Below are 14,696 nucleotides of genomic sequence, written 5' to 3'. Positions count from 1 at the left end.
GGGAGCCAGGGTGTAGAGGACACAGTGTGGCTGCAGCGAGGGGGCCGTGTCAGCTGGTGGAACAGGTTGTTCCACATTCAAATGTGGTGGATAAAAATCGAGAGAGATACCTGGGGAGCAAGCCATCCCAGCCCCAGGCCAGACCACACAGCCCAGGGTTCTAGCACCGGGAAAATAAAACCTCATAACTTTTGGCTGTAAAAACCAGTGGGGTCAGGGGCAATGGAAGAAACTGCCAGTCTCTCAGGAGAGTTCATTTAAAGGGCCCTCAGGGTCCTAGAACACACGCAAACCCACCCACTCTAGGAATCACCACCAGAACAACAGCTAGAGGGGTGCCAGTCGCTTACAGGAAGTGGGTGAAGTGACTGGAAATGGGGCAAGTGCCGAGTAAACCTCCAAAAGCCAGCCAGCAGCATTGTCCCTTCTCTGACCCCTCCCCCACATACACTGTGACAAATGGTGAAGCAGGTTGCCCTTCCCTGGTGATTACCTAAGGCTTCACCCCATGCAACGTAACAAATGCACCAAGACAAGCAGTCAAAACAGCTCTACCTAATACACAGAAACAAGCACAGGAGGCTGCCAAATTGAGACTAATTTGGTGAAGGAAATGGACATACAAGTCCAGAAAGCTCAGAGAGTACCAAACAAGTTGGACCCAAAGAGGACCACACCAAGACACATCATAATTAAAATGCCAAAGATTAAAGATAAAGAGAGAATATGAAGAGCAGGAGGAGAAAAGCAGAGAGTTACCTACAAAGGAGTTCCTATAAGACTATCAGCTGATTTCTCAAAAGAAACTTTGCAGGCAAGAAGAGATTGGCAAGAAGTACTCAAAGTGATGAAAAGCAAGGACCTACAACCAAGATTACTCTATCCAGCAAAGCTATCATTTAGAATGGAAGGGCAGATAAAATACTTCCCAGACAAGGTAAAGCTAAAGGAATTCATCATCACCAAGCCCTTATTAAATGAAACGTTAAAGGGACTTATTTAAGAAAAAGAAGATCAAAACTATGAACATTAATATGACAACAAACTCACAACTATCAACAACTGAATCTAAAAAACAAAGACAAAAACAAAAACAAAGTAAACAACCAGAACAGGAACAGAATCATAGATATGGAGATCATTTGGAGGGTTATCAGCTGGGAGGGGGAAGGAGGAGAATGGGGAAAAAGATACAGGGATTAGGAAGCATAACTGGTAGGTACAAAATAGACAGGGAGAGGTTAAGAATAGTATAAAGAATGGAGAAGCCAAAGAACTTAATGCAAAGCCCATGTAAATGAACTAAGTGGGTGATTGCTGGAGGGAATAGGGGTACCAGGCAGAGCGGGGCAAAGCGGGAAAAATTGGGGCAACTGTAATAGCATAATCAATACAATATACTTTAAAAAAATAAAGGAAGAATTCTTAACAGATATTTCCAAAAAGAAAATGAAGCCAGCTACTTTATGAAATTCTTAGTTCTCAGTCACTCAGAATGTCCCAGAAGAAGTTGACTAATTTTTAAAATTTGGATGGTGTGGGGATTTAGACTAAATCAGAGGTCTCAAATTTTTTTCTAGTTAAGGAACCCTTTCTTTTAAATGAAGCTCATGTAAGAATCCCAGTTACAAAACAGATCAATGTGAAGCTGTTTTGGTTTAAGTCAGAGTGAGATATTTTTTAAATTATTTTTCTTCTCAATTAGGTACTAAGATTTCTAAGAGTAGACAGTGAAAGACTGTAGTTTTCATAATTTATATATACAATGTGTATCCCTTGTAGTATATCTCTTGTGGGTTGATAAATATTTGTTGAATGAACAAATGAATATATCAATAGTTATTTCTTTGAAGCGTGCTTTGATTTTAAAATCTATTTTATTTTTTTAGTCCTCACTTGAGGATATGTTTATTGATTTGAGAGAGAGAAACATCAATGTGAGAGAAACATTGATCGGTTGCCTCCCACATGTGTCCCAACTGGGGATCGAACCCACAATCCAGGCATGTGCCCTGACCAGGAATCAAACCTGCAACCTTTTGGTGTTCAGGATGATGTTCCAGCTAACTGAGCCACTCAGCCAGGGAGCATACTTTCATTTTAGATTGATGGCAATCCTTTAACCACTGGATAAGTGAGTGTTCTTATCCTGGGGATCCAGAGATCCCTAAGAGGGGCGTATGAATGGACCTCAAGAGCTCTATTCAAATTTTATGCCAAATTTGGGAGCATCTGTATTTTTCTGGTAAGACTATCAATAGCTTTTGTCATATTTTCAAATGGGTCAGTAACCCAACAAAGTTAAGAATCAACCACATTAATGGAAGAATTTCAGATGTCCACCACAGTCTCGTAAAAGATATGTCTAGGGGCAGGGAGATCTCTGGACACTCCCCAAATCATATATATGCATGCTTCCTGATTATAGAGGGTAATTGAGGGGTCAGACCCCCAGGCTTTCCTGCACACACCATAGCTCTGGTAATAACATTCTACTTTCAAAGGATACTTCCCTGGCCATCACAACCATAACCAGTAGCCATAGGTCCCCCGCATTTAGTCTCAGATTATGCAGGGGTGATGCAGTGATTGTTCTCTATGGGATGTTCCAAGATATGAGGCAAATGCTTTCTTTCATGGGCCTCCCTGTGCATAGGGTAGGGAGACTGTGGGATTTGGTGACAATGGCAGAGATTTCTATGGCTGTGCCCCTGTGTATACATACTTGATCCCTTAGAATCAGAGAGCATTTTCAGTGGACAGACCTAACTATGGGAAAACAGGGCTTTAGGCAATTCTCTTCAGCCAAAATCTGTCCTCCAACCCCTACCCAAAACAGACCAGACAGTCTGGAGACCCTTGCTTTTTGTGTCTCTAATCACCAGCCCAGACAGTGCACTCTGGGTTGTTTGGATGGCATATCCCTTTCCCTCCCAGGATCACTCTCTCTTTTGTTGCACTGTGAGAAAATTGTGGCTAGGAATTTGATCTGGAGCCAGTGTCAGCTTCCGGTGTGATCTCCGCATCCCAGCGTGAGCTCAGGCTTCTATAATGCTGGGCACATCTAACTGAGGAGTTTTCCTCTAGCCATTATGACCTCCCTCCCTCCCTCCCTTCCCACCCCATCCTCCAAGCCACAGAATAGGAAGCAGCACAAAAAAAGGCCCTGAGATTTGGGTTTATTCAGCTCCACCCAGAACTAAACCAAAGGCTAGGACATGTCCCAAGGGACCAAACCACACATTGTGGCCCATGCACTTTTCCCTTCCCCCAAGGATGCTGCTACCTCTGGGGTGGTGGCAGCGGCCGAATCACCGCAGGAGGAAGGAAGTGCTGGGTACTGGGTCTGTGGCACTCAGGGGTCAACTCCAGCTGCCTCCTCCTCTTCCTCTGGATCAGGAGGTGCAGGGAGGAGGGAAATGTAGACCTCATTGACTTCCGTGTCCAAATGTCGGCCACCCCGAGGAGCCTCCAGGTTAAGGATGCCATCATGGGAGAGAGCAGCGCGGACCCTCCAGGGGTCAACATCGGCAGGCAGGACGTAGGTGCGGCAGAACTCTCGGGACACGAAGCCATGGCGGTCCAGGCGCTGGGGGTGCCGAGCAGACACCTCCAGCAGGTTGTCCACAGTCCTCACGGTCACCTCATCTGGGGTAAAGTGGCTTACATCCAGAAATGCCTGGAACTTGCCCTCGCTGAGCCTGAGCTCAGAGGCCCCCGCCCTGCTGCTCTCCCCAGCTCTAGTGGCCCGAGGTCGCACATAGTAGCCATGGTAGAGGGTGGGGGTCAGGATCTCTTCTGGCAGGAGGCCTGAGAGGCAGAGAGAGAGAAGGCAAGAGGCAGGATGAGGCAGAAAAGGGGGTGAAATGAGACATGAGGACTAGATTGAGCAGGATGGGGGTCAAGAGAAGTCGGGAATGGGTGGGAGGGTGCCACAACCACTAGAAGGGGGCAGCGGGGGAGACGGGATTGAGAAAGGAAATGAGATGGGGATGGAGGAGGCCAAACCAAAGCAGAGCTGGGTAGAGAGAAGGGGAACAAGAGGGCAGGCGGCAGGTGTCAGAGCGCTGCGTGCATCACGTCTGCACTGAGGTCAGTAGGAAGGAGAAAGAGCGCTGCTTGGAGGGGGTCAGGGGGAACTGGGGTAGGAGATGGCTCGGCCCAGGGGTTCAGTTAAGCCCGGAATGGGGTGGAGGCCAGCACCGTTGGGAGGTCAGCCCAGAATTTCAGGCGGTGGGGGTGGGAGGCAAAGGAGTGGCGTCTGTGCCATACCTTCTCCGAAGCGCTGCTCACCCAGGCGGCTCGGGTTGGCAAACTCGTACTCGGCGGTGGCCGGGTGGGCATGTGGCACCGAGCGGCCAGACATGGCTGCAGACGTGTAGGCGGCCCTTGTCCGAGCAGCAGCGCGACCCCTCCAGCTGCCTGGAGAGCCCGGGCTCGGATGGAGGTGGGGGCGGGGTCTACACCACCCAAAATAGTGCTGAGGCTGGGGGAGGGGCGGGCAGTGGGGGCCCTGAGTGCCAGCCACGAGTGTTTGGCTAGCGTCGCCTGGACCCCCGTCCCCTCCCCAGCACACCCTTCAGCTGTCACAGGGGACCGGCGAGGACAGCTGGGGGTCCTGGCTGGGGCGTGGGCTGGGAGGGGCGGCCGGTCAAAGGTCCCGGAGAGCCCTAGCTGAGACCCTCACAGTTTGTACATTTCCCACACCATTTTTTCTCCTCCTTAGTTGCAAGCACCCTGTTTGGTGATCCTTTTAAGGTGAAAGGTGTAAGAAACTTTCCTACCCTTTTTTGGTTTGTGGTGAGGGGTCTTCCTGTGCCCAGGTGAATGTTAGTGTCCTTACCAGAAAACCCAGGTGAACCTTTAGCACCACACAGATGCCTGCCACTGATATGTTGGTGATCACTGCTTTCCTCCGGGAACCCACAAAGAGTTAATGTCTCTGGGGCCCTGCCAAGGAAGATTCCAGTTCCTGCCCAGGCCCAAGATAGTTGCTGGCCCAATTCCCCTGGCTGGCTAGGCTGGAGAGGAGGAGGGACACACCATCCGCCTGCTTGGGATTCCTGACTGTGTCCCAACGGGTGGGGGGCAGGGTGCCTGCCATTGGGTGTAGACAGAAAGCTAGTGAAACAAGTCCGGCAAAAGCCACTGGCCAGCTCAGACGTGTTTGTGTTTCTCTTTTCTTAGCTCAGTGAGTACTGGGTATGTGTCACACTGCCAAATCCCTGATCACAAGTCCCCATGAACAGCGGTGAGCTGGGATAATAAAACCCCTGACATCATCATTCCAGAAGCTTCACAAGAGTGCATATAAAAGGGGCCAGCTGTAGCTGCTGCTGAAAGGAGCTGACCAGCCAGCTGACAGCAGACCCCAGACACTCACCAGCCACCATGGACATCGCCATCCACCACCCCTGGATCCGGCGCCCCTTCTTTCCTTTCCATTCCCCCAGCCGCCTCTTTGACCAGTTCTTTGGAGAGCACCTGCTGGAGTCTGATCTCTTCCCAACTTCTACATCCCTGAGCCCCTTCTACCTTCGGCTGCCGTCATTCCTGCGGGCACCCAGCTGGATTGACACTGGGCTCTCAGAGGTAAGTCTCCCCTCTACAGCACAGGAGAGTTTCCTGAACCTTCTGGAAACGTATCCAGCTGCTCTGCTTTTCCTCTCTAAATCTGGCTCCATCAACATGTCTTAAGTCTTTTAGGCATTTATGTATCCTGCAGTGAAGAAAAATGAGGTTAGTTCCTCTCTCTTCCAGTCACCTGTCTTTAATGCTCCTCTCTACCCTACTTACTACATTTTTCCCCGTGTTGTATGATGATCATCTTTTATCCCCTAACTTTGAAGTAGGATGCCTCTTTCTGGTTTGGTTCATAAGGATCTACAAGGAAAGAGCTGCCTTTGGATTCCTTTGCTTACCATTTCTAATACCCTGTACTCCTGAAAAATTTTATCATTTCAAGTTTCAGAGCCAGGAGACAGACCTACCTCATCCTGAGCTTTTCATCCCCACTGTGTGGAGCTGGAGACAGCAACCACTATTTTCTTCCTTCTTATTTCCTCTCCTATGATTTTCTGGGTTTCTTGGGGCTGTGATAGGGAACTAGCCTGGGTCCAAGCATAAGGAAGAAGGAATGTAGGTCCAGTTTTGGGACCCATCCCCTCACCACCTGCCCTAAAAGGGAGAAGGGGTTGAACATACAGGTTGATAGAAGCTGTTACAGATAACGCTCTAGTTTAAAAATATCCAAGTGTGAGTAAACAGGAGCTGAGTGGGGAAGGGCTTTGGAAGGACAATCAGGACCAGCAGAACATTCCAGATTGAGTGGGTGGGAAACTTGGCAGAGACTTGAGCAAGAAGAAGGGTCCTTTGTCTCACAGACAAATGACAAGGCCAGGCATTGGGGTCAGAAAGGCAGCAGAAGCCATGCCCAGACCCATCCTTGTAATTGGTCCCTTGGGTGGCTTGTCTTCTTCCCTGCCCCTGTAAATAAAGTTTGCACCTGATGACCAAGTGGTGTGCCTTGGGTACCACTGTGGTGGCACCCCTGAACCAGAGAGGCATTTTTATTCAAAAACGGATTTTTTTAACCAAAAGAAGGAGGGTAAGCTACCTCACAAGAAAGCAAGTCTGCAGAATGAAGACTCTGCACTAGTAATCCACAGTCACACCATTTTTTCTTCTACCTCTTTGTCCCACCTTGCCATTTCTAGATGCGTCTGGAGAAGGACAGATTCTCTGTCAACCTAGATGTGAAGCACTTCTCCCCAGAGGAACTCAAGGTCAAGGTGCTGGGAGACGTGATTGAGGTGCATGGCAAGCATGAAGAGCGGCAGGTATGTAGCTTATTTTTTCTTCTTTTCATTCATTCAGTTCACACTATGTGCCAGACACTGCCATCAGCCTCTGAGGCTGGCGACATTCCAGTCTTAAGCCACTGGAGTTTGGAAACAGGGATAGACCTGGTACCGGCCAGAGAAGTGATCATTGTTGTTGTTTTTTGTTTGTTTTGATTGCCTTAGATGGGATAGATGAGATATTCACTTCCCATTTAAGCCAGTGGTTCTCAAGCTTGGTCACATTAGAATCAGGAGGGGAATTTTAAAAAATTCCAATGCTGAGGCATTTCTCAGGCCAATTAAATCAGAATTTTTAGGGATGGGACACAAGCATCAGCATTTTTAAAAGCTCCCTAGGTAATTGTAAATGTACAGTCAAGGTTGAGAAGCACTGATTTAGGCATAGTGTTTGTTGGACATCTGGTTGCTTTACATAATAACATTAACTGCGTGTACCTTGAACGCCCTAGAGTTTTGGACTTTTCCATGTTCAGGAATCCCCTTCTCTTTAGCCCTTTATAACGTGGAACTACTTAGTTTGCCTAAGTTTGTACCCAGCTTCTAATATCCTTGAGCCCAGGTGGAAATCTGTTGAGAGCCTGTCTGGATGAATGCTTGAGATTCAGCAGGAATAAGGGTTAAGGTCAACTACTCTTTAGCAGAATTCTGAAGAATAGAATAGCCTTCTCATTTCTTTCTGGGAAAGTTTTTTAATAAGTTTGCTTCCTAACAATTTGTGATAACTGAGAAGCTTGTGCATCAAACAGTACAGTTTGAGGTTCTCAGACTGTTTCCATTTTGCGTATGTGATTTAAGTTTGGGGCACAGTCTCCCTGGATGGAGTTTTTTTGTTTTTTTTGTTTGTTTAATAGCAGTGGTCCTATTGGTCTGGAACATTCTGGGATGTTCCTGAGAAGTCAGGATAATTTCTGAGCTTCCTCAGGGACTTAGATCTACAATGCTGGATGATATTCCAAATTCTGTTGGCCCAACGAACATTGATCTAAACCTTTTCGAAATACCTATAAACATATCCATGCCTCAGAGTTTGGAGAGCTGTGAAGTTTTGCCTATTTCAGACTTCTCAGATTCTCATTCGTAGGAGTGACCACCTAAACAACTTCATCTTAGCCCCAAACAGAAAAGTTTTCTTTCATGTTGCCATGGCATTTGGTCACTCCTAAGGGGAAGGAAGATGTCTAAATTCTAAACAAGTGGTGCAATTTCCCTGTTCTTATCTCCCTACCTCTTTCCTCCTTCTCTTGGATTAGGATGAACATGGTTTCATTTCCCGGGAATTCCACAGAAAATACCGGATCCCAGCAGATGTGGACCCTCTTGCAATTACGTCATCCCTGTCATCTGATGGGGTCCTCAGTGTGAATGGACCAAGGAAACAGGCTTCTGGCCCTGAGCGCACCATTCCCATCACTCGTGAAGAGAGGCCTGCTGTCACTGCGGCCCCCAGGAAGTAGATGCCCTTTCTCTAACTGCATTTTTTAAAACAACGAAGTTTCCCCACCATTGAATAAAAATCTTGTGACTAATGCTGAAGCTTATTAATACTAAGGGCAGGCCCAAATTATTAAGCTAATAAAATGTCATTCAGTAGCAGATAACTGCCTTGTGCTATGGGGTTTTTTTTTAAGGTTTTTATGTATTTATTTTTAGAGAGAGAGGAAGGAAGGGAAAAAGCAGGCGAAAAACATCGATGTGAGAGAGAAAAATTGATCGCTTGCCTCTCATACACACCCTGACCAGGGACTGTACCAGCAGCCCAGACATGTGCCCTGGCTGGGATTGAAACACTCACCTTTTGCTTTGTGGGACAACACCCAACCGAGTCACACCTGTCACGGCTGTTGTTTGGTTTTTTTAAATTGGACAAATACAGCAGATCTTTAATCATCACATTATGATTTAGGGGGTTCCAGGGATATTAGATTCAAAAATGACTGTCTTCACCACTTACCAATGATATAAATTTTGCAAGTCATTTAAACTTTCTGGTCTTTAGGTCTTCCATTTATAACATGGGGTACTGATTTGTACACTTTTTGTAAGGAGTAAATTAAAGAAAAAAGGTAAAGCCCTTGTCAGAGTTCAAAGAATATCAGTTCCTCTGTCTCTTCCCTCTTTGATTTTGGCCCTCAGTTCCAACAACAAATCTGAATGAACTCTGGATAACAATACATAAAAGGCCTTAATATGTCTCTGAGTTTAATCCTGTAACTAGGGAAGAGAGATGGTGCCCCCAAAGTTATTCAACATTTTCCTACTGATAAGCATTGCCTTGAGCTGATTCACAAAAGCAGTAAATAAGACTTGAGTGATTAGCACCAAGCAAGCCTTTCAAGTATAGTCTCTAAATTATCTAGCAAATACCTATTTGCTAGATAAAAACTAAGGCTGGAAAATTTCCAATCCAATGGCCCACCATAAAAAAAGTTAACTTTTAGAATTATAATGAATAAATTATAAGTCAGTAAGTGAGTCTACTATTTAGCTTAAACCAAGACATTTTCTTCTACAAAAACATCTTCATTTCACTTTTGTGAGCCTAGACAAAACTTGTGATTCAATTAATGAAAAATAGCCCTGTGTAGGTTATCTGGCATAAATAATTTTTGCTTTTTTTCCCTCTTCCTCTGGGCTCATTGTTTCCTAATCCTCAGTAGTTTCGCTCTTGCCTCCATGTCATTTTCTGCATCCCTTCCTAATTCTAAACCAGGTTTTATAATGATGAGTGGTGCTGCCATCCTGCTATCATATCAGGTACTGTCATGGAACCACAGTATCGCTTACATAAAGTTGTAATCAGGACGTTGTCTGGGTTTTCCCACCTTTCTAAGCCCCAGAGTTTATATTCAACTAAGCCTCCTAGAAGTTAGATGGACAGGGGTTTTCCAGATTTCTTTCACAAATGGGGAAATCTAATCACAACCTCTTGGCTTTAAGCAATGCTCTGTTTTTTTCTTCCTATCTTGGAAATGAGCACTTTTAGTCTCTTCAGCCTGTAGAAGTGAAAATCTTTGCTGCCATTGTCTGCCATTGCCATTCTAGACCTAGAGGCCAATATGTCCATTCTCCTGAATTTTATTTTTATTTATTTAAATATGTTGTCATTTATTTCCTCCATATTATTATTTATCTTTCTTGCTTTAACAAACTCTACCACGGTATGTGTTAGGAATTAAGGGATTGCATCAAACATGAACTTACTGTTTTATCTTGTCAAAAAGTCTGTCCCCTATTTATTTTTTGATCTGTTGGGGGCCGCTTTGAGTGGTATTGGGGACTGTAGTCCTGCACAAGCAGGGGCCTGGGAGAGGCTCTGTAAGTACTTGGTGGGAAAACTGGTAGTGCAGTTGATAGGCAGGACCTGATAATAGCTCCGAGGGCCCCTGGGGGAACTCAGGCCTAGAAGTAAATTACGCTCCTTGAAGCACGCTTTGTTTGTCCCTCAAGCTGTGTTATTCTCACACTGGATAACCGGCTCACACTGGGAAGGAAATTTACATTATTCATGGACCCTGACCCTAAACCATTTGGTGTCATTATGTTTACACTCATCTCCGAACCAAGCAATTTGGTGTGTTTCCTGCCATTTGACTTCTTTAAAACATTGCTTATTCTCTGTAAACATTAACATACTGATGTAATGAGATTACCTACACATTCCTGCTACCTATCCCCTGCTGGTAACCCATTCAATAAAAGCCATTGAGCACAGGGGCTCAGGGCATTCCCCACTAGAGGGAATTTGCCTCCCCTTTCCTTGGCAGACAAATGGTGTCTGGAATGATTCTTCCATCTGTGGCAAATCTGGAGACATCACGGGCTGAAGTCCTCCATACCCTACCACTCTCCTGAAATTATTTATGAAAGTGACAGTTTTGCTAAATCGAGTGGACACTTCTGATAATCTCTTTGAGCACCTACCTTTTCCTTCTTTAAATCTCATTCTCTTGGTTTCTGTGACTTTGTGCTAGACAGGTTTTTCTCCCACCTTTCTGACCACTTCCTTCTCTCTTTTATGTGCTCATTTTTCTTTGCCAATCATTCAAGTTTGCCTTTCCAATGATTCTGTTGGCCTTTGTACACCCTTCTTTTTCATAAACCTAGATTATCAACTCCTGTGTCTTCGACTCTCATCTATGAGCTCCCATATTCTAAATTTATACTCCCATGCTAGCTGTGTCTCTAGAGAATTGAAATTACATGTCCAACTACTTTATCAAATACCTTTGTTTCAATTCCCACAGGTCCACAAATTCAACATACCTACAACTGTATTCATAATCTTCAGTCTCAATTTTTTTCCTCCTAATGTATTCCATATCTTGGTGAATTCTATAGTTCTCTTTTATGTATTTTAAACACTCATTCTCATTTTTAATATTATATATTAGATAAGTGCACAAAGTTGTCAATATCAGACATCAAGGAATTATTTAAACTATTTTGAAAACCAAAACAGGCAACAATAAAATCAACAAAAAGAGAACTGAAGGAATAACTTCATTTGAAAAGGGCAATAAATATTAAATAAAAAGAAGCAGAAATTCACAAATGTATATATGAAAAGGAATGATTTAAATATATTAGAAATGAGTTGATAATTTACAAATAACTGTTAGTGCCAATAATAAGGAATGATATTTGGGGCTTAAAATACTGTCAGTTTTAATCAAGAGATAGTATTTTGAGATATACCCTTTCTAGCCAGCAGATGGAGAAGGAACAAAGTGCAGTTTATCTGTGTATTTCTCTGCAGAGAAAAAAAGTTTTTTGCTGAATAGTATGATAATCAGTTTTAGTAATTTTAAGGACATTGTCAGTGTTTCTATCATTAAAAGAAATAAATACAGAAGGTAGATTTGCCACCTGAGATTTATCACAACTTTAAAATAAAATAAAAATTTTAATGTGAGGAAAATATAGAAAAATAAGTATACTGAATTTTGAAACGTGGTTATCTTGATTTATTACTCTTTTTTGTGATAAATCTCTAATTTTATTATTCATTTTTTGATTAATCAATTGAATCCAAATTTTGTCATTTCTTTTATTCTCTTGGTTTGTAATGTGGCCTTTGTGATATAGATTCATTACATATAATTTTCCTGTCCAAGTTCTTTGTCACTGGTCAACATATGGGATACAGGTATTTGGTATTCACAAATAATCATAGAATCAAGGTAATATTTAAACATCAGAAAAATATGTAAATATTATTCCTTATTTAACATCTCATTACTGTTTACAATCTAAAATTATTCATATTACTGCTTAGAATTATTCACTTTAAAAATTATACAAATAATACATAAATACATTCTTGTAGTAAAAATTTCAAACAATATAAAATAGCATGAAAAAGTCTCCATTTCTTCTAGCCTAGTCCTTTCTTAAAAGATGTATACATGTATATGATTATATATATTATAGGTAGACATATACACACCCCGTCACACAGGATTATTTGTTTGCATTAATGTGATGAAATTATGTTCTGTTTTCTTTACTTAACAATATGTGTTGGAGACTTTTTCAAGTTAATGCATATAGATCTTCCTCATTCTTTTTATAGGTGCACAGTATTCCTAAGCATGGATATGTCATAATTTAGTAATACTTTATTACTGGACTTTCAGATTGTTTCTATATTTTGCTGTTACACTTACAAAATAAATATCCTTATACATCTATTTGTGTATATGTGCAACTATTTTTGTTAGATGGATTTTTAGGAGTAGAATCGCTATGACATATATATTTTGCATTGTCTTGTTCTGAAGGGGATACCAGACACTGCTAAGGGTGATTGTCTGTGGGGAGAGAACCGGGTGACTAAGGGAGTTGGGTTAAAGGAATGAAAAGAGAGCATATTGCAGGATACCCTAATACATCATGTAATTTTGTTTTTACTATGTGCATGTAGTTAAGATATGTAATTACATAAAAATAAAGTATATACATTCAAATTTTGACACAGCCACACTGTCCTCAAAAATGTTGATTTACATTTATAAACATTCTATGAGAGTGCTTAACTTGTAGATAATATAAAAGTGAAAAGTTAAACAAATGGAACATTACAACTACTGTGGATCTCTTAATATTCTTCACAATAATTAAGTTGTGTGTTTTATTCTTGTTATCATGCTTAGTGATGTAAGGTATAAAGGAGTGTACATGTGTGAGAGAGCACAAGATAGCATTAGTGTTAATTCATACAGATTACATATTTTCCCAAATACATCCTCAATTTTGTAGGTAAAAATTTAAAACTGGGTTTTAAAAAATCCATTTTAATTGTGTCAACATGTCTGAATCAGTTTTATTGGTACTTTGACTTAAATAATTTCATGCAGGCTTCCTGCACACTTGGAAGTATGTACCTGCTTCCAACTTCTCATGAAATGAATGCTAAAGGTTGTTAGATGCTGACAAATCAGTATCCTTTTCATGTGTATTGAACAAGGTTTACTATCTATCTCATCCCCCTACAATGTAAGTTCCCTTAAGATGAATTATTTTCTTGCTTATTGCTATACCCACCCCCTGCCATTTCTAGCAAAGAATAGGCGATCAATAGTTACTGGCTGGCTGAATCAGAGATTGGTTAACTAAATGATGCATTCATACAATATTAAAATATTGTATGAATATTAAAAGTGATACTGTAAATGTATATATTGACATGGAAAATGTTTCATATCATAATGTACAATTTATAAAGAGCAGTCTCTTAAACAGCTATCTGTAATAAGCTATGTGTTAGCTTTCCTGTCCCTTATTCAAATATGTGTGTGTATAACTATGTATGTATAAGTATGAATATCAATGTTAATAATGGTGATGGAATTAAGGAGGAATTTTAAATGTTTACTTTTTATTACTTCTATAAGAAACATGTACTATTTTAATAATAAGAAGTGAGGGGGAGTGCCCCATCCTGCAGAGTCCCCCCGGGTTGCCATTGATGAGGAAGTAAGTCATTCCAGACACTCTCAGTCTGCCAGGAAAAGGGGATGGAAATTCCCTCTAGGAGAGAATGTCCTGAGCCCTTCTCTTGAAGTGGCTTTTGTTGAGAATGATATGTGCAGGGGTATACAGCATGCATGTAAAGCTTATTCATCAATGCCTAAAGGCTATGTTTACAGAAAACAGATAGAGATCATAGATAACATTTGAAGGAACACAGAGATTTGCTTCAGGTCAGGGTCTGGTAGATAGGGTAGTGCCCATTTGGCCCTGAAGCCTGGAAAATTGATCTCATCCTATGCTCAACCCAACACATCAATACTCATTAACTCAAGGGCATTCTTAGCAAAGTAAGTTTCATAAGATTTAATGCATTCCTTTTCCAGGCCTAAGTGTCCCTGGAAACCACCTGATCCAGTTTAGGGCTGTGCCTGCTTTTCGTATTGTTTCACTGACCCGGTCAGGTGGTGGGCAGAGCAGCCAAGAGATAAGGAGGCTTCTTTCAGATAGAATGAGGACTCTGGCCATGACAAAGCCAAGGGGTGGGGTCTTTTTGCCCCTTCTCTGTGTCCCCCAAGTCATTCCCTGATGGCCCCCATGCAACTATGCCTGTCTTAGGTTGCCCCTGCCATTGAGAGGTCTTACCCATCATTGACTAACCAGCCATCCTCCAGGGCCAAGCAGGGTGATGTGAAGGAGGCAGGGGCTGGAGGACAGGTTTTGTCTTCTCAGTGGCCTATTTTCCCAAGGCCTCCTGGCTCAGCTCCAGCCTTGGGGCCCTCTCACCTGTTGGCGAGACTACAGTCCCTGAAACCAGGCAGGATGATTCCCAACAAAGAAGGATTTCTAAAAATTACCTAGTCG

The 14,696-nt window shown here is 42.8% G+C and overlaps 2 protein-coding genes across 2 annotated transcripts; one reads left to right on the top strand and one right to left on the bottom strand.

Moving 5' to 3' along the window:
• Nucleotides 1-3,168: 3,168 nt before the first annotated feature.
• On the bottom strand, nt 3,169-4,441 carry HSPB2 (heat shock protein family B (small) member 2). The gene is made up of 2 exons (XM_054592555.1): nt 4,273-4,441; nt 3,169-3,810 (listed from the first exon to the last, which is right to left on the bottom strand). Exons 1-2 carry the CDS (start codon nt 4,364-4,366, stop codon nt 3,356-3,358), a joined length of 549 nt encoding a protein of 182 aa, XP_054448530.1. The 5' UTR covers nt 4,367-4,441; the 3' UTR covers nt 3,169-3,355.
• Nucleotides 4,442-5,278: 837 nt separating this feature from the next.
• CRYAB (crystallin alpha B) lies at nt 5,279-8,461 on the top strand. Its single transcript, XM_054592556.1, has 3 exons — nt 5,279-5,592; nt 6,717-6,839; nt 8,114-8,461. The coding sequence occupies exons 1-3, from the start codon at nt 5,392-5,394 to the stop codon at nt 8,315-8,317; spliced, it is 528 nt and encodes a 175-aa protein (XP_054448531.1). The 5' UTR covers nt 5,279-5,391; the 3' UTR covers nt 8,318-8,461.
• Nucleotides 8,462-14,696: the final 6,235 nt, after the last annotated feature.

This window comes from Pteronotus mesoamericanus, unplaced genomic scaffold (genome assembly GCF_021234165.1).
Source record: "Pteronotus mesoamericanus isolate MK-2021 breed Mesoamerican mustached bat unplaced genomic scaffold, CSHL_Meso_final scaffold_36, whole genome shotgun sequence".
Classification (NCBI taxonomy): Eukaryota; Metazoa; Chordata; class Mammalia; order Chiroptera; family Mormoopidae; genus Pteronotus; species Pteronotus mesoamericanus.
The sequence above is the reverse complement of the archived record's forward strand: the minus strand, read 5'-3'. Positions and strand labels throughout refer to the sequence as shown.